The sequence below is a fragment of the Corvus hawaiiensis genome, chromosome 8 (genome assembly GCF_020740725.1).
Source record: "Corvus hawaiiensis isolate bCorHaw1 chromosome 8, bCorHaw1.pri.cur, whole genome shotgun sequence".
NCBI lineage: Eukaryota > Metazoa > Chordata > Aves > Passeriformes > Corvidae > Corvus > Corvus hawaiiensis.
Window position 1 is genome coordinate 18,684,748 of NC_063220.1, and position 27,499 is coordinate 18,712,246.

A 27,499-nucleotide genomic window follows, 5' to 3' on the forward strand; every position below is an offset into this window, starting at 1 on the left:
AATATAAAGGTGGTGCAGATTTGACATCTGATGCTGCTTTGCACAGTAACATGTAGAAGGTGGTGTCCCTTGGCTCCTGGTGGTCAGAGGGTTGTCCTGTTTGTTACCTCAAATTGTTTTGTTTCTCCCTCCACCAGTTTCAAAATTGTTTGATTTTCTGGTTTTCATTTACTTCCATCTCTCCTTCATCTTCTCTCTGAAGAATGGGGGAATGCCCACTTACTATCTCAGACTATACTTTTGTGGTCCTACTGGCAATCATGGTATAAAGACATAGAGATGCAGGATCAAGCAAGTTAGGAAATTGAGGACACGTGAAGTTCAAAGAAGTTATATAAAGATTGCTCAGTCCTAGGACATGTGATTAGAAAAAGGCTTTGTGTTACAGGAATCTGGAAATACACATCATTGTATTTTTCAGGTGAATGAGACTTTTGTGTCTGGTCTGCCACGCCAAACAGTTACAGATTTACTGCGCAAGGCTCAAGGCACTGTTCAACTCACTGTCTGCCGAAGTGTGGCTTTGCATTGGGCTTATTCAGGCAACCAGAGCAACAGAGCTGCCACCCCCAACACAAAAGCAGAGCCTGGTAAGCAGCTACATCCCCTCACCATATGACAGAAGTGGGATTATGCGTTGCCTGAATTCAACTTTGGTATTAGTCAAGTCAATTTTAGAGTTAGTCCTGTTTCATAGCTGTAGGTGCAAACACATTCTTCACCCTGACTTGCAGCTCTGGCTAAACTCCTCCAGACATAGGACCACAGGGAAGGCATGCCCAAGTGTGATTTTTAAGTCTAGGAACAGTCTAGGAACAAAACTGTAAGACCCTCAAAGATGCTTTAACTCAGCTTAAGTTTTTAAGTCAAGAATGTTGGTCTGATTTTACCCCATTTTATACAACTCACTGATGGAATCACAGCCCATTTTTGACTCAGTTGCTAAAATACTTCTCCCACAAACTTCACATCCCATCACTCCTACTTATCTCCTGGAAGCACTACGCCTCCTGTTCTGTCTGGCAGACAGATCCTCTCTCTTCTGTGCTTGTTCATGTTCAAATCCAGAAGCCTCTGCTCCCAGGTCTATTGTTATTCATTTGAGAGCACACCCATCTTGCATAGGGTAGCACTTAGAGAGATGACTGATACTATGGAAGAACTTTGTGCTCTATGCTCTGCTCTCCTAAGTACTTAAAAATTAAATAATAATAAAAGATGGGAGTGGAAGCAAGGATATAATATTACCAATGGATTATGGAGTTATAGTCCTCAGCTTTCTATTTCTTTGAATACTGAAACATTTCCTAAAATGTGGAGAAACTTAAGTGGGAAGGGTATAGAATTCCTCCTTCTGGCCTGCTGGTTACAAATTGGATGCTTTGTTTCAAGTTTTCTTAGCCAAGAAGACACAGCCATTGCCATTTTATTCTTACATGACATGGGTGAATTACATAGTTCCTGGGAATTTTAAACTGTTTTCCTGCAAAATACAATGGTATTATAGAAGTACTGGCAGCAAAGTTAATCTATGGTACTTGCCCCTTAGCACTGTGAAAGAATGAGCTAGGTTAGGGAGGGAAGATTTAAATTGTTTCAGGTTTTTTTATAGCTGCTGTTGATACAGGGCTTTATTTCAGTGTATCTTCTGGCAGTCTGAATTATGCTGGCTTCTTCAGTGGTGACATATGGCATTTGTCCTGTATTAACCCTCCGAGAGCATTCACGAAAGGGAGATTCTATGCCAGTTTAAGACACTGTATCTCAGTGCCTCATCTGAGGTCAAAGTCCTTTGGTGTAAGCAGCAGAGAAGAAATGGACCTGTATTTTCATGCATTTGATTTTGGTTTTGTTCTCTGGTATTCAGCAAGTGGTGAGGAAAGCCTGCAAGCTCAGCCTGTTTACAGTTTCAAGGAAGAAGGCTACGACCAAATGTGCAACAAGGTAAAATCAGAGAAGTTTTCAGATGTTATCAGGCAATGTACTCATATGTTTGTTTACAACATGGGTTTGCTGCAATGTGGGCAAGAACCACACCTTCTTAATGAAAAAAAGTTTAATGTAAGGGAAGTGTGCTGCAATGACTGGAGCTGCTGACATTTGAGTGAGTCAGGATTCCACTGAGATAAGAGTATATGATAAGTCTAATACATATGCTAAAAGAGTGGAGGGAAGAAAGGTTGCATATGCATATGCATTGTTCAGAGTCTTTATAATACTGAAATGAATAATTTATTAATTTTACCATTCTTTCAGTATTTCTGAACCATATACATTAAAAGATTTCTATTCAACTGTCTCCACTAATATTCATAATTCAAATGCATCTAAATTTCTTCAAACATGGTTATGTTTTTGAATCCTAGTAAGTTCTGCAAGACATTCCACATTAAATTTCATAGCATCTATTATTTCTAAGTTTAAAACGGTAAAACGCCTCAGAAAATGTGAGAAATTTAAGTCTTCTTATCTTCCAGAAAACGCATAAAAAATCCAAACCCTGATTCAAGTAATATAATCGAACTAGAAAAAGAAAAATTGTAAGAATCCTTGACATGAATAAGCTGAGAAAACCTTGAAGAGGAATTTGTTTGTAGAAGTTTAAGTATTCTGCTGAAATGGGTGTTGGAACTACTTTTAGAGACTGGTGAAATGTAATCAAAATAAGGTTGTATCTATGATCTGACAAAGAAGTACACCCAACAAATAATACCAATGAGAAGTAAGAGATAGTAGTAAGGTTACAGGTTACCTATCAGATCCCTGAGTTAGCGAGGTATTAAAGCAAATATTTAGTTTTAAGCAATGTGGTTAAGTCTATCTAGTTGAGCACAGCACAAGCCTAAATTTAAGCACATGCTTAGTGTTTTTCCTGAATTGGTTCCATTAACCTCTCTCTTCTTCATTATTTCCAGCTTGCCTTTAGTTGTCTCCTATGAATAGAAACTATTTCTGCTTTACTTTATAGAGCACAGCTGCCATCTACTCCAGAGATGTAGACTTTGAAAATGACAAGCTACTAAAAAAAAGAGTAAAAGTGAAGCAGTAAAACACATTTTCTTTGTAAATCGAAAACCTAAATCAATATAGCAGTCTCTGATCTATGTAACCAGTAGGTGCAGAAACTGGGTAGATGAATTTATGCTTAAATCAGCAGCTATAAATGTCCCTATTCTAATGGGGAAATACATGTACAAAAGTAAGAAAATAAGGTATAAGTGGGAGCTACCATTAGGGTTCTCTGGGGCATTCAGTAGTTCATACTGTGTAGTATGCCAGGGTGTTTTCTGGGTGCATCCGAAATATTAAGCAGTGAAAGAAGAAACACCAATTTGAACTAAAATTTAAATAATTATCTATCAAGTGTTACAGCTGAGAAGAAGGTACTTCCACATGCTAGCAGCAGATCCTGCATCATTACTTAAATGCAGAACCTAGTTATTATTCTCTAGGATGGAAAAACAGCCACCAATACTATTGCTTCTATTGCATATGGAGGGTCATCAAGGGTCTGCCTTCTCTGTTAGTTGAGTGCTTCTTCAGCGGAGCAGCTGCACCCTGCTTCTACCATTGGCATCATTGTGTCTAAGATAAAAAAAGGAAATTATTACCAACAGTTCCATCCCAGACACTGGATCTTCCTGCTGCCAAGAAGTGGGAGGGGAAAAGTGTGACTCATGATTCCTGTGATTGCATTTTCTTTCTGAGATCAGAGAGGATATAAAAAACTTCTCAAAGTTCAGTCGTGCATGCTGAGATGTAGAGGTGTCTCTAGACTGTATTGTTCTATTGTTCAGAAATTTACAAATGCAGCTGATAAGGCTTTTTACTCTGACTAGATACTGCAATACACACTTTCTTCTGAAAGTGGGAACTATTCTATTTTCCCTTTCCTTCTTGAGTGAAGGACACATTTCTGTCAGAAATAAGAAAGAGTGTTGATGAAAGTAACTATGTTCTTGATGTTTCTGCGTACTGACTTTTCTTATCTGAAACCTGCAGGATCCAGAAAATACAGACGAATCTCCTCTGCGAGGCCAGAAGAGTAACATTTCAGACAGGTAAGTCTTTCGAATGAAGTAAAACTATTAAAATAAATAGTATGGATAATTTATTCTTGTATTTTCAGCTCTGTCCTAATATGGTACGCAAATAACAGAAGCACGGGTCTATTGGAATGCAGCTCCACCTGCAGGAAGAGCTGCTAAACCGCTTCCACACAAGTACTAAGACAGGAGAACTGAAGCTTCCAGGTGTAAGGGCTAAAAATGTCATACATGAAAAATTTTTTCTAGCTGTGAGAAACCTTACTTCCAGTCCTTTTGAGCATCTTTTTATTCAGAGTATGTTCTTATCTCTGAAAAAACCCAACAGCAATCGCATACCGATAACAGTATTTTTCAGTAGCTATATTTGCAAACAATACTCCAGACAAAATGCTACTACAACTCCTTGAACTTATGACCCTCAGAGTTCAGATTAATTCTTGAAAGTAGTTGCTCAAGAAAGTTAAAAGTGATCAAAAATAGATTAAACACAAAATCTTGGTATGGTTCAGATTATCAAAGCTTCTGCCACTTCAACTAACATTGTTTTACAGGTCACAGAAATGTGCAGAATGTGAAAGCTGCAGAAGAGAAAATCAACAGTCTGAGTCAGGCAGCTGGAATAATGAAGATGATGTTGTGCCCCACAGGATTCCTGTTCTACCTAGAAGTAATCATGAAAAGATCTGTCTTGTTTCTTCAACAGTATAGCCCAGCACCTCCATATATGTACATTGAGGATGACACTAGTCCCTTGTATACAAGCTAAGGATTTGCTCTTTCAGTCTCAAAGACCAGGGTACTCAAGGCACAGTCTTTACCACTGATGCACAGGAAGGCCATCCAAACCTTTGTACCTCTAAAAGGAGACATACATCCGGAGGTCTCTCCTCTCTGTCTTTCTGTTCCCATACAACTTCCCAAAAAAAAGTAAATTAAACACTTAAAATGCAGAATGAAGGGTCAAATTCTCTCTCAAGACTTTGTTCCCAGAATCACTGAATTTCACCCCCCATGACAATTTCATTAAAACCTCTAGAAATGATGTGCTTAAGCATGTACTGAAGCACTTTCACAGCTCAGGTGCCAAAGCCCCTCTGACACCAGAAGAGTTTACAAAAAGAATCTGCCTAATTGTTCCTTTATGAAAAGTATGCTCCTTCTGCTCCAAATGAGAATAATTTGTGAAAGGAATCATACTGAGGATGCTGCAGTATCTCACAGATTCTGTGAAGTGCAGGTGGCTCTCTCTCCCTGCTTCTTCTCACCCTGTGGAACCAATGAATTGCTGATGGCTCTTATCAGAAATAAAACACGGTTATCTCCCTCACATTACCAAGCCTTGCTGGCCAGCAAACAGAAAATGATAACCCATCTACCATCTACTACCTGCTCAGAGTTTGGGGTTTTTTAATTCCACTTGATCTGAAAGGAGAGGTGTATGGGAAAGAGTGTGCTCTGTCTGGAGTGGGGATCTGTCTTCACTGGCACTCTCAAGTAGATAATAGGAGCCTCTTTGCGGGTTAGAGAATGGAATGTAAACAGAAAGTGTCTTAGAAGCTCAGGCAAGGCAAGGGCAAGTTGTAGCCCAGACAAAAACACAGGAAGCACAACTCTATTGTAACAGAAATTAGTTAAGAGCAGCAATGATATCTTACAAGAGGAAAGCAGAGCATTGCTTCTTGTCTTCACCCTGCAACAAGGCTGTGGAACATATAATGAGCTTTTCTTTCAGACAGCTGGCATGGTATCCTTTGCAAAGAGTAGCCTATGACTAAAAAACCCAAATTCCGTAATTCCTCTGCCTCAAACCATTATTTTTTACATAACAAGCTACTGTTTTTATTTAACATGGGAACAAAAGTTTTTCAGTTTCTCCAGCAGAGTAGTGATATTTCTGGAGATGCAATGTTTATCCATTTTCTTAATCTGTCAAGTACTGGATCAGAACACATATTTCAGGATGAGCTAAGTAGTAAAACTGAATCCTGCCTTTGGTGCATCAAAGATAGTTCATATCTTGTTCTTGAAGGGGAGTGTGAGGTAAGATGAAAAGAAAAATACATTTGCTTACTTTAGGAAGGAAGAATTTGCCGTAGCTACTCCTAGCAGTGGGGTGTGGCAATACTCATTGTCACGGAAGTGCTGGAAACATGAAGATGATTCCCTGTGAAGATGTGGCCAGAGCCTCCTATACCAGTATAAACTAGCATTAAAGTCTACAATTCTGCAAGAACAGTTTATTTAGAACAGACTGTATTTAGAAACTCTGTGAGGCAATAACTTGCAATAGTTGGATCTGCTTCCAAATAACATGAAATGTGGTGCTGGTTGTATCCATGATGCTGACTTATTCTTCTTTCTGCTGTGAACATAAGTAAGATGAAAATATTTTCTTCCATTTTCTGACATTTCACTTCCACAATACAAGCAGCAAAATATATATACATACTGCAGCTCCCTAGTTTTTAAAGCCAAGATTTTGCACTATGAACAATAGTAATTACAAGCTTCTTGGTTTTTTATTGTTGTGTTTTGGTTATTTTGTTTGCTTTTTTTTGTTGTTGTTGATACATAGACAGAACCTTTGCTTCTGGAGATGAACTGACTCAGTTAATTAACTTGAAACCATCACAGAGCGGAGTAGATCCAAGGACGGGCATAACAGGTCTTATTCAAGGCCTTCAGCTGCAGATTGAGAATCAAGAGGTGCTAAAGGAGTTTATGGTAAAGTGTGATTACTTTTTAAGAACTAACAATTCAGCACAGCTAAGAAAGTGACTTTTAATAGCCTTCTGGATACTGGATGGGAGTTCAACTTGTATATCTTTACTGAATCCTTTTTCACTGACAATTATTCCTGCCAAAATGGGGTTTCTACTCTGCTGTTTGGGTGATAGTACAGCATTTGGATCTCTCTCTTTCCACGCATGTCAGCCTCATACCATTCCCAGTTCAAAGATATTGCCCATATTGCATATGTAGAATGAAAACAAATAATGTCAAATTCAAAATGCAGATTAGGAATCACTTTTTCCTAGACTGACTTCTTCCTATTACCCCCTTAGCTTTGCTGAACATCTGCCTAAGAGCTATCCTAGGGGCTGCACCTAAGCAGGAAATCCATGCTGCTAGGGATTCACTGGTGTAGAAACAGTTGAAACAAAAATGTTCCAAACAATGCTCCCATTACTCATAGAACTCATTGCCACAAGATGCTGTTAAGGACAGGGACTTAGTGAAATTACAAAAAAAAATGTAATGTACATAGATAATGAAAACATCTGATTGCACATAAATCATGAAAAAAAGTAACATTAGGAAGGCTTATAAAATCTCTTGTTTCAGAACATAAATAGAGTATGCAGTTATCATCAAATTCCCAAAAACCAGATTATTTCATAATTCTTCAACATAGTACTGGATTTTCCTTTAAAGGACATGCTTGTTACCAGTGAAATGGATTGCTGCCACTTTTCAATAGTAATTGCAATGTTATCAGTTTCTTCCACTTGCCTTTATATCTCTGACTTTCTGGGTACAAAATCCCACAGGCTCAAGTGTATACGATTTGCTGACTTTCCCTGAAGGCTCAAGGGCATGTATTAATTTTCATTCATTCCATTGCATTACTGATGTAGGTATACCTTACTAGGAGTTGAGTCACACAGCTGCACAGAAAGCATAAAGATCTAATAAGCAAAGTGCCAGTTACCAAAGCCAGTGGATATTTTATCTGAGTAAAAGCTGTAGTAACTGATTAAAGTGTTCAAGAACTGTCACAGGTACTTCGGTTCATATAAATGTATAGTGGCAGAATGTGATGGCTGAGCATTGTGCAATGCATAGCAAATAGGTAGAAGAATAAAAAAATGTCAAGATAACCCAAAACTGTAAATGAAATGAACTTGCACATTCCTGCTTCTGACTACACTGCATTCCATTCCCCTAAATCTGCTGTGAAGTACTTAATGGCTGTATGATTTGCACTTAATATCACTGGGGCTGCTCCCTATATTCATCACTTTCTCCATCACTGAAAAGTATTCACTGTCATTATTGCACTGTTAATAGTGCAATAGTTAGTGCTTTAGTCAGTGTATTATCAATCATAAATGCCAATATTTGGCCAAGACAGTATTTCAAACACCTATAATACAGCAACATACAACAGGGTCTTGTGTTGACAGGGTCTGAGGATGAGGGTTGGAAATATCACTTGAAAACTTCAGAAATATTATGCAGGCTGAAGAAAATACAAAGCAACTTTAATTCCTTGCCTAGGATTTTTGAGAATAATGTATGATTCTCTTCTGTAATAGGTCTATTTCCCAGTATTGGGTCATATACAGTTTGCTCACACTGACACTATAACAGTTGTCTGTTGAGGATGTGAACAACATGGATTGACTATTTCTTTTTGAACTAGGCTTTAGAACATGTGAAACCAACAGATGACTGCAGAACTGGCAAAGCACCAGAAAACCAGAATAAAAACAGATACCGAGATATCCTTCCATGTAAGTGTGCACAGAAATGAGAACATACATTTGGTGAACAAAGTCATCAGAGAAACAGGAGAAAACTTTCTGGACCCCTGATGTCTTTCTAAAATGCAGCAGCAGGACAACACACGCAAAAATTTGTAGCACCTCTATATATCAGTATGCAGTACAAATATTCTTAGAGGTTTTCCTGATTTATAACACCAATATCCAGTAACAGTGTTCCTATGCAATACATGAAAAGCAGCATTGGGTACACTACTTTGGAACACTGCAAAACAATTCTGTGGTAATTAGAAGGCTTTTCACAGTGTTACACAAGTACCTTAAGAGAAATAAAGCTGCAATGAACCATACAATATATCCGTGGGAATTCCTACTGGCAGTGATTAATATTAGTGCTACTAGTCAAATATATTCCAGAATCCAGAGGCATACTTTTCTGGAGAGACTGACATTTCCTATATCCTGAGATGGTAGAACTCTTTCAGATCCACAGCTGAAATAGCATCTTTCTGTTTCTGTACAGATGATAAGACACGAGTTCCTCTGGGAGAAAAGAATGGCTACATTAATGCAAGTTACATTAGAATGAATGTTGGAGAAGAGGAACATTTTTATATTATAACCCAAGGGCCTCTGCCATCCACTATGGCTGATTTCTGGCAAATGGTCTGGGAGAGTGAATCGGATGTAATTGCCATGATGACAAAAGAAGTGGAGCTAGGGCAAGTGAAATGCCATCAATACTGGCCTGAACCTCCCCATGACTGTAAAGACCTGGCTAATTTCTATCTCAAGCTACACAGTTACCAGATTCTGGAGTACTTCATAATTAGAAAAATACAAATGATCAACAAGCAGGTAAGTTGACTTAATATTTTCATAAATGATGGAATCAATTATGTAGTTTACGTGAGTAGATACAAGTAGTATTGTTTGCTTCTTCCATAACGTGTGCTCCATACTTTTTAAGGATGTAAAAATCTGAATAACAGGCTTGAAATTAGGGTTAATGAGATGCTTCTTTTTTGCTCATTGTACAAGCAATGAATCCAATATTACCTATATTTGGAGAAGAACTTCCAAAAACGAGACCTCTAATAGTCACAGAACAGGTGTGTTCTGTGTTTTGCAGAATAACTTACTGTTCTCATCAAACCACATCCACGCCAGAATGGATTCATAGTCTGTAATGGTGGTTGGATGGAAACAGGGGGAAAAGGTGGCTTTCATCCTAGAATTTAGAACAAATGATACTTTTTTGTTCATGAAAAGACACAAACACACATGAAACTACCAATCTAGCAGCGATTTTTTGGGAACTTAATAAATACAGAATCCAGGTGGAAGAACATAGAAAACAGGGTAGGTATAAGTCCATCAGTCTTGTTTCAATATTAAGTAAAGCTTTGCAAAAATTTCTTCAGGACATATTATTTAGTGGCATAATTAAAAAACCTGTGCCAGACTAAACTTGGTGCCTTTTCCATCAAGATAACAATTTCTCTATTTGAAGAAATTCACCTTATGTCACTGAGTGTGAAGCATTGTAAAGCATTTGATATGAGTCTTCCCAAAAGACTATCAAAATGGCAAGATAGAACACCATATGTTATTGCTTCAATGAACATGTTAACTTTGCTGTGTTTGTACTGAACTAGTAGCAAACTACCACAGAAAGCCACAGGTCTACTTCAGCAGAAATCCATACTTATGTTCAAATTCTTCTGATAGTAAAAATCCAGATAGTTAGCATTCAGATTTTAACGTGGCTTTGTGAGCTGGCAACAAGAAATGTTGATCCAGGGCAATTCAATTAATATTACTCTTTATTTTATCTACATTTCATTTATTCTTGTAAGCATTTTAAGTTGATTTGCATATTGATTATTTAATCACAAGTTATTCTTTCATATCTGATAGCCATTTACAATTTTACTGTTGTGGCTCTCATATTACTATTCTTCTATTAGTAAGGCTTGGTTCAGCTACAAAAACAGTTTTAGCAAACAGCAATGCAACGTTCTAATTTAACAAACATTTTTGTTTTTTTCTTTCTAACCAACAAATAAGATAAACACATTCTTTCAAGGCAACAGATTAACTTCAGTGTCTTGTCAAAGTCATATGAAGTAAATTTCCTATGCCTGCGTCTTCTGAGTGCGTTTCTTGAAACCTAAAGAAACCTGAATGGAGTCAAGTATGAAAAGCTAAAGAATTGTAAACAAACAATTTTAAGAATGAGGCTGAAGGAAAATTTTTAGTGGAATTCCCTGAAAATTGGTTTTAGGACGGATCATTTTTAACCTTTCTGGTGTCTCTCTTCCAGACAGAAGAAAAGCGCATTATAAGTCATTTGCAATTTACCACTTGGCCAGACCACAATATTCCAAAACTGGCTGAGCAGCTTGTAAAATTTATTTGTTACATGAGAAAAGCTCACAGGACAGGACCAATTGTTGCTCACTGCAGCACTGGCATTGGAAGAAGTGGAGTTTTGCTGTGTGTTGAAATTCTTCTCAGCTATATAGAAAAAGATTTATGTGTAAGTATCAAACAGAACATTGTTAAGTATCACAGACTGGCGTGGATGTCAACAATGTGGTGGGGGCATCTTAGAACAGAATAATTACTATAAGAATTCACCCGAACAAAATGGAATAAACCCAGCTTTCATTGTTTTAAACAACAAAGATAAGAACTACAAATATACTATTTCTAAAAGAACTGCCACAGCTTCCCCATCTAAATATGCTTAAATCTTTCTTTATAACTTGCATGTCAACCAAATAAAAACTGTTCTCTTCTGATAGTTCAACATCAAGCAAATAGTGAGAGATTTGCGAGATCAGCGTTTTGGCATGATCCAAACTAAGGTAAGTTCTAAATATGCAACTAGATTGTTATTTTTTTAAAAGCCTGAACTAGTGGTACTGCTCCACTGCTTTGATAAATCTGGCGCTTAAAATATAATTTTAGTGCTCTCATTTGAGGAAAGTAACAGCCTTCCAAGCAAGTGGTGTTTGGTTTTAAATATGAAAGCCCGTTCCTTACTAAATAAGTGAATAAAAGCAAAGCAGCAATATAGGACAGGTACCAGACCCCCCCGCACCCCCCCTTTCCTTTTCTAAAGCAAGAAGAAAAGCAAGTATCACAGAACCAGTGATATACTATAAACCCTACCCTGCAAACTTACAGCCTTCGGTTGAATTCTTGCTATTGCTGAATTATCATCACCAGGTAAACCCTTCTACTCCTGAGCTAAACCCACTCCTGAGAAGACTTTTTCACACAGGAAAAAAACAAGATGCAGCTAACTCACCTTAGAGAAAACAATTGGTAGAATAAAAGCAAGAGAAGACTAAAAGAAGTTCTTCCTATAGGCAAATATTTTAGCATATGCTTTGATATATTTTTCTTCAGGGTAATGACTGAGCATGTGACTAAAATTAAGCAAACATATAACCTACACTGTCTTAAATGAGAATTGAGCACATGCTTAAAATACAGCGTTCCTGTACTTTTACCAGAGATGGAACAAAAAGAACAAGGATTCTCTTAAATATGTTTTTGTATCCATATTACAAAGATGCTGATGTTATAAACATATAACATATACCATATAAACATGTAACATATAAATTCAGCTAGTCCATCCTTCTTTGTCTAGAATTTATGTTGAATGTAACCAGGTGTTTCACACTGGTGTCTCCGCATACAGGACGAGTATTTATTCTGTTATGAAGTTGTGCTGGAAGTCCTTCAGATCCTCCGAGCAGTGGATTCCTACTGAATATGATTCCTACCATATGACTCTTGCTGTTGCTATTCCACTTGGACTCCAGGGACCACTCAGCAACTACTTTAATCTTTAAAGATGTCAAGCCAGCACAGACAAGTGTTATATTACATGCTTTTTTAGATTACCCTGATTTCAAAGTCATTTAAAAACCTTGCTTAACATGTCCTGTATAAGTCATTTATTTCTTGGCTCAAAGTATGAAGAAACAGCCAGCCAGCACTGCAACACTGCTGTGGTAAATTGCCATGGAGAATTTTTGTTTTCTGTGTTAATAACATATTAATTGTTAGGAATATATTTTGGGACTGTAGCAAGGATATAGCAGCCTTTGGAATTAGCTTTGCAATCCAGAGGGCAGCTTTAAAGATCCAAGATTCTGTTGGCGTTGGTGGAAGATTAGTTGTCCCTCATCTACTGTTGTGCACTATTGGCTTCTGGGCTGCAAATCAATGTTTACTCCAGCAGTTATGCTTTTGCATAGAAGGACTCAATTTGGTTACCTTTGGTTGCTTGAACAACGTAGAACCATTTCCACTCATCACTCCAGCCCATGAGTTTATACCACTATCACTAGACATCTTAAATCAAGAAACTGACAGAAAAAATAGGATGCCTTTAAACCCTGGTTCTCTTCAAAGGAAGAGCATTTTAATAATTGGATGGAATATTAATTTTTTCCAGCAATATGAACAGATGTTGATAGCCTCAGTATTTTCATTCTACATCCATATAAAAAGGAATGCAATACTAAGCCAAGTGAAGCAACTGTGTGTGCATTGTGGTACATACGTACATTTCATCTTCCCCTAATTGTTTCCATTGATTAACTATCTTCTCATTCTTACCTAGGGTCTGGATCTATGGGTAGTCCTGCTGGTTTCAGTAGGGGCTGAATCAGGTCTTTAAATTAAAGAACTCTCTGTACAGTTTATTTCTCTTGTAAAAACTGTTTCTGTTCATGTGGGTGGATTTGAGCAGAAATCCGCTGTTCAAGTTGTAAGACTGTATTTGTTTCCATAGTTCTACTTCTAAGTCCTTATCTAGAAGGTGAGATATGGAAGTGATTAGATGTGCATTGGAAGTGTAACTTGTAAACATAGGAAACTGAAACAATCTAACTGAATTGTACATATTTTTAAAACTTATTTGGTTTCTGGAAAAGAGAAAATATTAAGAGGCATTGGGTATAAAACTACAGTAGAAGCAAGAAAATAAAATACCTATTTACTTTCATTACAAATAAGAGGTTTATAATTCAGAAAGAATGGTGTATTAAATAAAAATTTAAAGTATGGCTTTTAGAAAAAGCCACTGTAATACAATTATAATTAAGGCCAAGGCCCATTTTTTCTTTGTGCCCTCCAATAGTCTGGAGGCAGGAAAATATAGAAATGCAATTCATTATGTGAGCCAGATGCTAATTTCAAATGTATTGATAAAGTTCCAGAGCAATGCTAAATAAATCCAGGTGCAACTCTGGATTCATATTGATATAAACATAAACAGAATTCAATGTTTTGTCTTAAATTCATTGAATTTGGTCCTTCCTCAAAGCATTATTCTTCATACATTCTTCATTTAATATCTTTACGTTGCATATAAAGGACTGTTTGCACAATTTCGTCAAATGTCATCAGCCATTTTTTTTCCTAAATTTGTTACCTTCATTTGGTATTTGGCCTTTGACTTTAATTACTACACGTGTACTACTAGGCAATCAATGCATTACACTGTAATAAATGCACTATTAATCTTTTGTATCACAGTAATTTAGTAAGCTTCTTACTGAAAATATTCCTGTACTTTATGCAAAGGTGTTTTTTCTGTGGTTTAGAACAAGTATTCTGGATTCAAAAGACAATCCTCACAGCATTATTTGTGCATCATTTTTGCAGCTGTTTGACAGATGTGTTTGCTGTTTGACATAATTTTCTCACGTTTTACAGAGGTATTAAAAAGATTTCTGAAAACAATCTGCTTAATTTCAATTTCTTTTATAAAAAAGAAACTGCAATACCTAACTATTAACCTATAAGAGCTCTAGGGAAAAATATTTTATTCATAGGGGCTTGTCTTTAAACTTCCTCTAAAGGCACATTTTATGATGATGTATAGTGGAATGTGGCCACATCCAGAAGCTGATAAGCATTTCCCCATACACACAGCACAACTGAGAGTCCCACTTCTGTGTTCTTTATACATGCAAAACCCCTGGAGATAGAGGCTCACCAATATGCATTCATTTGGAACAAAAGATAACCCACTCTTTAAAGAGCTCACACTACTTGACAAGTCAGGATAAACTGAAAAGAAAGGAAAATCTATTGTCCCATTTCATTCATAAGGGGAAGTGAGGCAGTGGTTGGTGATTTGTCCAAGGTCTACAGAGTTTTGGAAAAGTTGGGAACTAAACACAGATGATAAAATCTCTGATTCTTTGCCTACACACAAAACTATCTTTCCTCAGTCAGAAAAGATAACCAGACTGCTCTGGATGATTTCTAATGAGATATTATTTAGTATATAAAGTTCTCTGACTGGAATTTGTACACATTCTAATATGCAAGAGATGCGTTATGGCAGAGAACCTCAGTTAGTGCCTACGGTCACACTTCTTACTTCAGAAGTGGTATTGAGATCACCCTTTGTGCTCTACCATCTAGCTGCCAATCAGGATGAACCGCAGTGCAAATGTGAACAAAAAGGTTCATTGAAGACAGTGCCTGCCATAACAAGCACGCAAAACAAGCAGGCATATGCTAGTCCTCAGATTCATAGTGTAGCACAAAACCTTGTCAGTCATACTCTATGTTCAGACAGTAGCTCTGTCCACAGAACAGCACAACTTGTAATCATACTTTGGAGAAGTAGATGTTTTACCCGCACTGAGACTCCTGTTAAGCTTTTTTGTATCTACCATTTTATCTCCATTTAAAAGCAAGTATAGCAAGGACAACCACTGCATAGCTGTAAGGTTACAAAATCATGTGTGTAGGGGAAAACGGGTGTCCCCATTTTTCTATTAACATCTTCATTGAGCTCCATCGACTCAGAAGTGCTTCATGCTGATGTCTCTGTGTACTCTAGTACCCCGTCTGCAATGGAAAAGATACCTGAAAATATCCACACATGCCAAAATGGGTGTTATTGTCTACAAGAGCATTGTCAGATTTAAATACTTGACTTTAAAAAGTAGCAACTTGTCCTAATATAATCATGCTTCCTTTAAATTTTCTTAGAAAGCCTGAGAGATGAGTCAGTAATTTTTTTCTGTATTTTCAGTTGAAGGTTATGGCCCCCCTGAACAACAGGCCCTTCTGCGATGAAATACAGCAACTGCAAAGAGGGCCCGTCCGGCCAAAGAGCAGCAATCACCGCCATCTAGGGGCAAATCATGACTGCGACGTGGCTGACCGCAACCGGTCGCTCCTGCCTTCGGCACAGACCCACTCCGTGTCTCTTAGCTGGAGAGTAAACACAGCCAGATAAATGTAACAGAGGGCTTGTAGGCAGATCCCACTCACTAACTGAAATTATGCCACTGTGACTTCTTGCCTATACCTACAAGTGCAGCAAGAAGCTCTCACAGGAACATCTTTTTTACTGGATAATAGAATGGAATTGTTTTCTTGTGAAAAAATAATACAATGGTTCAAATAACCAGAATGAGGCAACCCTTCCACAGACAGGGTCTGCATAATGTGTTGCACCCAGACTGGACGCTTGTTTGATGCTGCACGAGTCAGAGATCTCAACATCTGAAGGGATGTGAGTTTATCTATACTACTCTCTCTTCCTTTACAGCATTAGCAGTAATAAATAACACTTTAAATGACACTTTGCATAATCTGAGTGTTTTACTTATTGGAATTACACAGGAACAGCAACTCCAGGTGCAAAACATTCAGTTACTAGCGAAGGACAACGGTATTTCTCACAGCTGTTAAATCACAAAGCTGGACTCAATGTGAAGATTGCCTGCTTACTGCTTGCAAACTGACTAAATATTATTGTAATACTAGAAAAAGTAGAAGTTGGTTGAGCTCTTTACACTGAAAAGAGAGCTTGCCCTTGCAGGCTAAGCAGACTGAGAGTCCACTATTAGATGAATCTTTTAAATGTCCAGTAATGTGTGTGATGGAAGGGCACAGCACTTACAAAGATAGGTGGTTTGCACATAATCTTGTACAGGTTTAGCTCTGTAGGGTTAGAAATAAGCTTGTGAAACCACAAAAGTGTTCTGTAGTGCCATACTGATATAATTGTTTCTGTCTTGATCACTCACTTTGTGCACACCAGGAATAACAGAACCTCATACTTCATTCATGCTTCTCCAGGCCCAATAGCATGGAGCAACTAACACTGGATCACAGAACCACAACACAGAATAGTTGAGATTGGAAGGAAGCTCTGGGAACCATCCAGTATAAACCCTCCAACTCCCAGCAGTGTCACCTTGAGCTCAGGACTGTGTTCATGTGGATTTTGGGTATCTCCAAGATCAACACTCCTTCACCTGTCTAGGCAACCTGTTCTGATATTTGACCATCCTCAGTGTAAAAAAGTTTTTTTCTGATGTTTAAACGAAATTCCTGGATTGTAGTTTGTGTCCTTAGCATCTTGTCCTGTCTTTGGATACCACTAAGAGGAACCTGTTTCTGTTTCTTTACCTCTTTACTCCCTCCTATTTAGGAATTTAAACCTATTGATAAGATCCCCCTGAGCATTCTCTTCTCCATGAGTTTCTCCAACAGCCAAAACCCTCTCAGCTTCTCCTTATACAACAGACATTTCTTAATTCCAATTTCTTAATCATCACAGTGGCCTCAATATGCAAGTACTGGTTCAGAGAGATTGTAAGATTCCATCCAACAGCTACATCCAACAATCTACTGCAATTTGTAAGTATAGTTTTTTGGTGCCTATTGACAAGTGATAGTTGCTGTTTTAATACCACTGAAGGACTGATCAAGGCCTGAGAAACCAACATAGAAGATTAAGAAGATGTAGAGTATGGAGCATCTCTTGGATGTCAGTCTGAAAGATCTGCCAGTGGTCATCTCTAGTTTTTTACTTAGTCTTAACTGTTCAGTGTCCTCCCATATGAAGTAGGTGGCTGTTCAGAATTCACTGCCTTTTCTGCACAGCACCAGTTACACATTCACGCCTGAGGGACAGTGAACTTTTTGCAATCCTGTTCTGAATTATACAGCTATTTAGCTTTCTCATTAAACTATTCAGAAACAAAACCCCAAAAAGCAGTTAAAATGCCTGAGAGCAGTACCTCCCCAACCAGGCGACAGACACAATGGGGACTATACAGTAGCTGTCCAGCATCCCAGCTCATTACACAACCTAGCAATTAACTGAAGTTGCCTGTGCTCCCTCCCCTCCCTGCATTTGTTCTCTTGAGAGATGACAATCCCTTCTTCTCCTTCCTGTTCAACACTCTTGGAAAGACATGCCAGTGACTGTGGGCTTTCCTTTCCCATCACACTGCTGTAAAAAGCTTCTAACTACTTCCATTACCACTTCCTTCATGGCTGAAGCAGATTTATTCCAGGCAAGGCACCAGTTGTAGTACCTCTTGGCTCATTCAGTACACCTACCAACAGTTCCCAAGGCAGAAAAGACATGCTGTGAGCTTGCTTAATGCCAGCACCTTTGGATGAGTGACAAGGACACTATAAGAAATAATGAACATTAGAGAAATGTAGCTATAGCAACACAAGCATTCACAAAGTAAATCCCCACCACGAGAGCAAGGAAACTGCTGTTATTGTATTTGTAAAAGTGCTGATAAAGCAGGAGCTTGTGTTACAACATCAGGAGAAAGCATGCCTGGCCTGCAGTCTTGCCACAAGTGGTAACACATGCAAAAGCACCCCTATACCAGACAGAAACTTAGCTCACACACTTTCAGAAATGTCGGATGAAACAACAGATCCAAATCTGAGTCTTTGTAAGAAAATCCCAAACTTGCCCCAGCTCTTTATTTTACTGCTCCAGATTTTACTGCAGGTTTAGCACCATGTCATCAAAGGAACCATCCTGATGACACTTTCATGCTGATCAGGAGGCTGCCATTGTTCCAGAAGCAGGAACTGAACCTTGGTCTCTCATTAACCTATGCTGCTTCCACCCTTTTTTATCCACTGAAAGCAGGCAAAACTTGTAGCTGAGTATTCAACAGGAACACAGACAATGCTTTCTGACTTTTTTTTAATCCAAAGCTGAAACAATTCAGTAACTCTTGGGGAATTTTGACTTTCACTTGGTATAAGAAATAAAAAGTTAGTTTATTTAATTTGGAATAGCACAACTCCTGGGTTCCTCTCTTCATCATATCTATAGTTAATTTTAGGACAAGTTCCTTAACAGTATCATGCCTCCATTTCCTTGTCTACTGCTTTGCTGTCTTAAAGATGAATGAGTCACAAGTAATGCTTGGGAAGTGTTGAGTGAGTACTCGAATAAAAGACAATGCAGAACATGAAATATTCTTCATGCTTGCACTTTACAGTTACCACACATTCTCCTTCACCTCTGTTTGTGAGTTAGGACACATGTAGCATATATCTATCTCTATTATTAGGAAATTAGTGCTGAGTCATTAAGGGAAACATTTCACTAAGGGAAAGAGTAGGGTTCTGCTAGTGTATTATTTGAAAACTGAGTAGAAACAGAGGGGTTATTTCACAGCTAGAAATTCTGCTATTATCACCTAACTTGAGTCACTTAGCATGGACTCAGCATCATTCCTTTTGCTTGACAGCAATTTTAGATCAAAAGATCTAAAACTGTTCCCATAGACAGAATCCAGACAAAGCCTGGAATGCCAGCAGCACTGGGATGACCACACCTCTCAGCTCAATACAGATACCCAACTCCTTCAGAGCGACATTGCTCTAGGCAAGAGCATCTCCTTCCAGAGCACTCCATGCCAGCTCCTGCTGAGATTTTCAATGACATAGGGATTTCTCCACCTATTCCTCCTCTCATCAACATTTTAGATCCCTTGCTAAGAGCTGGGTGGCTGCTGGGTTATGCTCTTCTGCTAGACTTTGTCAGTGGCCCAGAAGGTTCAATTATTCTAGGAGTCCTCCTGGGATTTACATAACACTGCTTTGAGCTCTATCAAAGCATCTGATGAAACAGTTAATTCCTTGGAGTTCTGAGAAGAACACAAATTAAGCTGGGAACACAAACAACAAGTCTTTTTAAAATATCCAATCAAAAAAACTTCTCTTTCCTTCTCCTTTGTCAACAGTTCTCCCCTCTTAGTTGTTCCCTTAATAGCGCAAAATGTTTACACACCTCACTTCTGATCGTGCACCTTGACTCCCAGTTTTTTGTAAAGCCTTTGAGAATTCAAAGCGCAGCTAGGCTACCTCCAGGTGGTCAGGACTTCACCAATCAGGCAAACTGAAGTGATCACAGCCTTGGACAGGAAGAAAAACTGTTATCAAAGCTGCTGCTCTCTGTAGCTTCAGTCTAACTTGCCTCAAAATCATTACATGGCACATATGGGGGTAGCTATGTTCTCTCCATAGCTTCCAGCCAGAGGCTTTACACGTGTTCAATTCCCTTCACGGTTTCCCTCCAAAATGCCAGCACTTCTCTTCCTGTCCAGCTGTTCTTTGAACACTGATTGGGATGTGGCTGATCTGCTTTTAATTCTCAATTATTTCTTCAACAGCTGAGTGCACCAAGCCTGTATATTGCAATTGTCTTAACTTCTGGAAGAGGTAGAATATAGTCTCTCCGAATTCATCTCATATCACAAACACACAAGATGTGTACTGGTATGTGAGAAAGCAGGCAAGATTGGGAAGGGCACCTGCTTTAGTGTGGATGCATTCACCTGCCATGGGAGCAGGCTGATAATGGACGCAGGCTGCCAACAAATTAGGTAGGAAATGGGGCTAGCAGGGAGAATTCCCACCCTTCTTTAACTTCTTGTAGTAATGTTCTTTCTTCCTTTGTTCTCACCTTCTGCTAAATCACAGAATAATCTACACTAAAATCAGACATCAGTTCAATCCTCAAGACACACTAACGTGTGCGTTTGCACGTGAGTGTATGTAGGTAACACTGCCTTCTACAGAACAGAATAAAAAGCATTCAACCAAGTGTCCTTTTACAGCTAGCAGAGACTTTGTGTGTGCAGATTTTACCTTCTTTCCTGCCTGGGCAGGAGAATCTTTCTGACCCAAAAGATGTCATGTGTATAGCATAGCATTGAACAAGACTTTCTGTGCATGGACTTAGCAGCTTACCACTGTGTCATAATAGTTCCATGAACTCCTCATTGTCAGCAGAACTGCATCCTGCTCCAGTGCTGGTCAGACAAGCTAAAATAATGACCTTACCCAGCTCTAAACTCCAAAGACTCCATTTAGTCTACCATGTTAAAGGCCAAAGGTCTACCCAGCTAGCTTTAGGTTCATGCCCTGTGCTCACCATGCCCATGCAAACACCCACTCACTAGACCAGCTAGTCTAGTGGGACAGATGTGACAACGGCCTGTCAGAGGGGGAAATCACCCAGCAAGGATATGTGTGATGGACCCACTGGAGTGAATTAGGTCACCTCATGCTGTCACACACAATAGGAACAGAGCTCATACAATGGCAAGCAGCCTCATATAGGAAGGTTTGTGGACAACTGGTTCTGCTAAAAAGGTTATCAGCAGTGATACTACACATCACGACATCCCTGAGGAGATGAACTGGCACATGGAGGCAGATGTCTGAGCAGCTCAAGGCGCACAACCGGAATCCTCAGAAGAACAAATTTTCTCCTAAGTAGCTAAGAGGGCATCTGCTTTGGACTTGATAGGCTGAAAATCCACCCTACATTGTATTCTAACCTAACTCTTTCTTACCAAAGGATGAAGATAAATAAGCTCCAGCAACAGGCTGCAATTGTTTAAACTTTAAATTTAGTGGGCTTTAAGGTCCCATTTCAGCATCCTTCAATATGTATCCACATTCTGGACTCCCAGTTGCAGCTAGATCTATGGTGTAGCCTTCATAACTGCTCCTGAAAACTTTGACCATCATTTTACTCATTCCCTCCTAAACTCATTCTTTCTCATTATAAATCCTAAAAAGGGAGGAAGAAGAAAAGGAGATTGATTAATAACATTTCAGGCTTTTCTCTCTTTATCAAAGACCTCACAAAACCTCTGGCAAATGCAGGCAATGCTCTGTTTTTCAGGGGAAATACTGTTCCAATATCTAAAAGACACTGGGAGAAAATCTTGTTGGTTATTTGCTCCATCTTGTGAAGGAAGCTGCAGAAATGCTGTGCACAGCAAGATCTATAAAGTACACTTGCAAAGATGAGAGGAAAGGCAATAGTGCTTACCTCTATGGGATTTAAAAGATCCAGAAAAAAAGGGAAAACCCATTCACATACATATTCACTCAGATAAATATGATAATTAATTTGAACTTCATGCAACACCCTTCCTCTTTCCTTATCAGAATTAGCCTGAATATAACTTTAACTTCACTACCTTTACCTTCACTCAAGTTTTGTGCCCATCACCAGACCCACACCTCATCCTAACTCTGGGCACACAATCTACTGGTCAGTGGGTCGTGGAACAAGCCCACAATGGTACATTCCAGGCTAAGGTATTATATGGGCTTTTTGCAAATTTCAACATGATAGAGACTAGTTATATCATAGGGGCCTAGAGTTGCATGATGAGCAATTGCAACCTGCATAATTTGGGTTTTATACTGATATTCTGACCAGACTGATAAAAAGAGGGCATTTACATTCCTGCAAAAATCCAATGACAAATTCCTTGTGTTTCAGCTCTGTTATATCCCACTAGCATTTCAAGCCACTGATCTCTGAACTATACAGTGTTCAGCATGTATCATTATAACATCATGTTTAGATTTTGTACTCTTGTGATTCTGAGCATAAAATCTATAAACTTTTGTTGCTTGTTTTGGGGGGATTCTTTTTAAAATTTGTTTTTATAAATTATTTTGCACTCATCACAAAAGGCTTGTGATCCTTCCAGTTCCCACCAGATGTCACCAAGCTCTCAAGGATCTCTCCAGTTAGGGCAGTAGAAGCCTCCTGGTTGAGTGCCAGTCACGTACAGTATCTTTCCCTTTTAAAGAGAACGGGGTAAGGAGCTGAGTCTTTCCTTGTCAGTGGATAAAACGCCGCTGAATCACCAGCGGGCCAAAGCTGCTATGATTTCACTGCTGTTGAACTGTTTTATCTGAAAGGAGCCAATCTCCTTTCACTTACTACTAGGGAATGACAGCATCACAGTTCTGCTCTCCTCTACCTGAAATACGTCAGAGCAGGAAGCAGATACAATAAAATGCACAACAAACAAGCTTGTGTTCCTGCCTTCCAGGCTACATATTCAGATGAAGTGGCCTGCCTGAAACTGCACAGGGAGTACTGAATTAAACTGGGCACTGAAGCCAGCTTTCCATACCCATTTTGAAAAACATTTGCCAGTAAGCATTTTGCTTTCCTAAGCAGTGGTTCTCTTCTGATTTTTACTAAGTGCTGAGCATTGTCGTGTCCTGAACAGTATAAATGCCTGAGGTCTCACTACTCAAATATGTCTGTTCCCCAAGAATGAGCCAGCTTGCCAAGAGGCTCTCCTCAATGCATCCCAATTGGCAGAATCACACTCTCAAGGCTCTGCCATCAGAGGAACTGTTTAGACTCAAAGAGATTAAATGCACAGACTAAGTAAGATGAATAGAAGTTGACAAATATCCAAGATGTATTTTTGAGAATGAAGAGGCTGAGCTGAAAATGAATGGATTTTAATGAGAGAAGGAAAGGAAATTCACCATGAATTGCAGACATCTATTGTCCTGAAAGGACATTGTTCCCAATGGCCCCAGAACAAACACGAAAGGAACACATTTCATGAGGTATTGTTGGGCCTGGCTTGACTATGGCAGCTTGGGCTTGTATTGAACTTTTCATGGAGGGCTTCAAATAATTTCACTTCTGAGAGCATTATTTATGGGCTTTTTACCGACACGTAAGTACACATTGAGAGAAAACGACTTGGTCTTACAGTGAACAGCTCCCAGAGCTGGGAAAGTGAATCCTGATCAGTATCAATGAACCTCTGCCCTAGTGCCTTATTTCTGCAACCTTGCTCATATGGGAACTTGGCAGTTGGTTTTTTTGCGCCAGCTATCAAAAATGACATTTTACTGAAGCAACCATTGTCCATAAGAACAGAGGAGCCTGTCTGTCCTTTGTAGCTGGGAGTAGATTACACATGGCTCCCTACAGAGTACACAGCAGCCAAGGGAATGCAGAAGAACAAACACTGTTTGGCCACATTTGCTGGTGCCCTGACAAGTTGTCAACAGTGTCAGGGTGATTCAGCTCAGGAGATAGTCTCATGTGTTATTCCTGTGACTCAGAGGGTAGCCCTAGTCAGTCTTGTGTCCTGCCTGCTTCAGCTATCAGTGCTATGTTCTCCTCCTGGCCTATCAAAATAGCTTTCAATCTAAACTGGAATATCCTCTGTTTAAGGTGTGAGCTGCCTCTAAGAGTTGTGTGTATCTTTTGAGAAGTTCATGACTGCAGATGGAACACACACAAACTATTCACCACTTCATGATTACATGGCCCCAGTTCTGATTCCTGAGAAGGAGAGGGGAAATACAATTCCAACCTGGGCTTTTTCTCCAATGTTTTTTCCTACATCAAGTAAATTGATCTATACAGTTATCACAAACGCCCTGTCTTCTGGGAACTTTTTCCTCAGTTAGGACAATGACTAAAAATAATACCTTTCTGTTTCCAATGCTTTATTTTCTGACAGAATAGTAATTTCTCTTCTTGCCACAAACATCTTGCTTTGACAAGTACACAGAAACAACCAAGAGTTAAAAGGCAAGGTGGACATTGTAACACATTGTCATCTAGTACAGAATCAAGCCACCCTTCCTTTCTGCCTCCCATCAGCATTCATTGTCGTGACAAACCCTACTTACACACGTGATTCTGGAATTAGAAGCACAAACCTCTGCCATTTACAGAACATTGCTTTTCTCCTTCACTACAGGCAGACATGATCACAACTGACACAATGCCTTTGCTCACACACCAGCCAGCCTTGTTCAGTTTGTGGTGCAGCCCATGCTACTGAATGTCCACTGCTTCTGGTACCCAGTGTAGCTAGACAGTGATTCTAATAGCTGGCAGCTCTTTTGCAGCTGCCTGAGCTGCAGTCAGGTACATGACCATAACGTTGCTATGAACTTGAAAGGCCATCTGAACATTTTGCTTTTTATTTGTTTTGTAACTGGGAAATTTTCCAGCTTTGATGCTATTGTAAGGAATTCAAGCCATAAAGCAGAAGGGTAGCAGGACTCTGATCTGCTGAACACTAACTTCCAATCTAAAAGGCCCATATTTTACTTCTGACTCTTTTTTTGATCCATTTGCCTTCTCAATATTGTTCTACTTCTCATCTGTTAATTATAGCTCATCATTTTTTTCCCAATTAAAAAAAAAAAGAGGAAGGGAAAAGAATGAAAAAATATTAACAATGAATTTCAAAATGAATCTGAAAAGCCAAAACCTCTTTGCTTTCCTGAAATCTAGACAAAACTGTAGAGGCCCCCAGGAACCATTCCTGTTTCCAAGTACTTCAATAAGCAATTTGAGCCAGAGATTACTTTAATTCTTCTTTAAAAAAGATTCCTTAGAGGTCAACTTATCTTGAACGGTCCTGCTGTAATGAAGTATTAATGGAGAGAAATCAATTTCCAATATCACTGTCATACCATGCTGTCAGAAATAAGTGCACCTACCTACCGTGGCCCTGGTTTAGTAACTTTAGTCCTGCTATAGGGAGGCAGCCCTACCTGTTGCCTGGCCCTACCACAAAGCAGAACAGCACAGGTCATCCTGAGATAGCACACAGAAATATCTGACTCCTTAGTTGCATCAATGGTCCTTGCTTGCTTGTGTGTACTTCCTTTACAAAGAAATGTCTCACAGCAGTTGATCGTAGAAATTTCCTTGTAGTGAAGATTTGTGGTTTCTCCCAGTCATGTACTCCCTTCAGGCCTAGTTGCATTCCAGTCTGAGTTTAAAAAATTGCTAATGGAAAATACTTCCACACCCAGTGGCTAATTACTTTCTCCCTCAGAAGAAAACTCTTGTGTTTGTTATGGATTCACTACTCTTAAGTGTTAGTTTCAAGGCATAACAAAGGCCTAAAAGGGACAAAGGAGATCCTGTAGTACCTATAGCATTGTTCTTATGCTTTTGCCTTCTAAACCCTACTTTTAAGTAACCGATAACTAGGATTTAAACCCCAGTTTTTTGTCCTGTTGATTCATGTCTGCAAATCTGGACCATGAAAAATGTATTAGTGATATTCACTGAACTTTCTATAATTCCCCGTGCACCCTATAGGTGTACAGGTTTAGCATTGCTGACATCAAATGTCTGAAAATAAGAGAGGCCTTTCTTCAAAACTTTGAAATTCATTAAAATATAAGTATTTTTTAATATATACAGTAGTATTGCAGTTGTTTGAAATTATATGTTCAGATTTTATTCCTCAGCCACAAGTGTTTTTTACTTCATAAGCAGATGATTCCATGACCCAGTTTTTCAAGGGGAAAAAAGAAAAAAAAAGTCAAAATACTTCTCTTTAAAGCACAAGACTTAGTGATGCTGACAATTCCTACATGGTTCCAAATGAAACTGCACATAGGCTACAGGGAGTAGGAAGTTTCTTGCTGGCACCCAAAAGTTCAGAGGATCTACTCTTCTTCATGTCCCATCACCACCAAAAAGGAAAAAGATATGAATATAAATAAAAACTGTGATAGTGTTCCTGAAGGAAACGTATCAGGTTAGCAGGTAGGAAAGGGGCCTTGGTGTTCTTTGGAAGGTTCCTCAGTTTCCAATATGAGAGCCCCTGGGTGTCATACAAACTCCAATATCAACACAGCAATGGTGACCATCTAAAATGCACAGTACAGCCTGGAAAGCCACATTTAGATCCACAGTTAGGGGTGATATACATTTAGGGAAACTACTCTGATCTTTCTCATTCCCTCACTGGGCTTTGAGATATTTAAGAGCCAGAATCTTATGGACCTCATCTCTGTCCAAATTTTGGTTCAGCTTCCTCTTCCAGCACAAAACAAAGCATAATGAGCTTTAACAGTCCCTCAGTTGCCCATCTTGTCTGAAAGAAGGTCACTCCAACTGGAGCATCTGGCAAAGCTAAAAGTAGCAGTACAGTATTATGAGTGTGAAAGGCAGTGCTGAGAAATTAAGTCATTTGGTTCCCAAGCACAGCTGGCTGCCTTCATGTCCCTGAGAGGACTCAGGCTTGGGGAAGGGGTATAAATTGCATGTTTCAAACTGTCCTTATTAACTAGACATTTCATTTAAATTGTACTTAGCACCTGCCTCCAATTACCTGACTTCAAGGCCCATGCGTGACAGAAGCTGGAGCTCTGATTAAATCCATGCTTTGTACTAGTGAGCCATTAAGCCAAATCAAGGCTCACCGCTCCTTTGAAGGAGATCGTTTGTCTTCATTAAAAGTGTCCATCCTTGATTGCCCTGACAGGAGCTTCTCCCTGAAAGATAATAAGGTCTGTTATTGTTGAGAGGTAAAATAATGTATTGCAGCCCTCTAGAGAGTGATTTGTATTTATTAATGTTCTCACAAATTAGTGTACCCTGATTAACCTGTGACTGTGACAGGCAGCAGGGTGTGCTGCTCATCACGGCCTTTCACACTGGCCACTGTCTCTCCTCAGACCATTAAGGGGTAACAGCACATAAGAAAGTGGCCTCCTGCCCTTTAATGATAACTTGGGTCCGTCAGGGAGTGATGGACAAAGCCTTAGCCAGGTTGTGAAAACCCAACTAACCGCATCTTTGATCAGGTCCTAATCTTTGGTCCAGGTACAGAAGACTACACAAACATTAACATCTTTGATATTAATATGACTGTAATACTATATATTCAAACCAGTGTCTTATCCTTCTCATCCACAGATTTTCAAGTGTTTTACAAAGGAGGTCCAACTTCAGTGGTGAGGAAAGGGAAAAGAAGGAAATTCATCAACTTTCTCACGATTGCATGAGAA

General features: G+C 39.1%; 2 protein-coding genes across 12 annotated transcripts in view; one reads left to right on the plus strand and one right to left on the minus strand.

Annotated features, from left to right (window-relative positions):
* Positions 1 to 14,329, plus strand: part of FRMPD2 (FERM and PDZ domain containing 2) — a 71,614-nt gene extending 57,285 nt beyond the window's left edge. For 8 of the 11 annotated variants that reach the window (XM_048311887.1, XM_048311885.1, XM_048311884.1 and 5 more), the window contains 10 exons: positions 422 to 590; positions 1,868 to 1,944; positions 4,003 to 4,061; positions 4,601 to 4,716; positions 6,625 to 6,773; positions 8,476 to 8,566; positions 9,081 to 9,415; positions 10,884 to 11,099; positions 11,368 to 11,430; positions 12,276 to 14,329. In XM_048311887.1, the coding sequence (XP_048167844.1) occupies positions 422 to 590; positions 1,868 to 1,944; positions 4,003 to 4,061; positions 4,601 to 4,716; positions 6,625 to 6,773; positions 8,476 to 8,566; positions 9,081 to 9,415; positions 10,884 to 11,099; positions 11,368 to 11,430; positions 12,276 to 12,347 (1,347 nt within the window). In that variant the 3' untranslated portion in view covers positions 12,348 to 14,329. Of the gene's footprint in view, positions 1 to 421; positions 591 to 1,867; positions 1,945 to 4,002; positions 4,062 to 4,600; positions 4,717 to 6,624; positions 6,774 to 8,475; positions 8,567 to 9,080; positions 9,416 to 10,883; positions 11,100 to 11,367; positions 11,431 to 12,275 lie in introns of those variants that run through there. The other 3 variants (XM_048311893.1, XM_048311894.1, XM_048311890.1) reach the window with 2 other exon arrangements.
* Positions 1 to 27,499, minus strand: part of MAPK8 (mitogen-activated protein kinase 8) — a 182,527-nt gene that overhangs the window by 111,078 nt on the left and 43,950 nt on the right. The window lies entirely within an intron of this gene.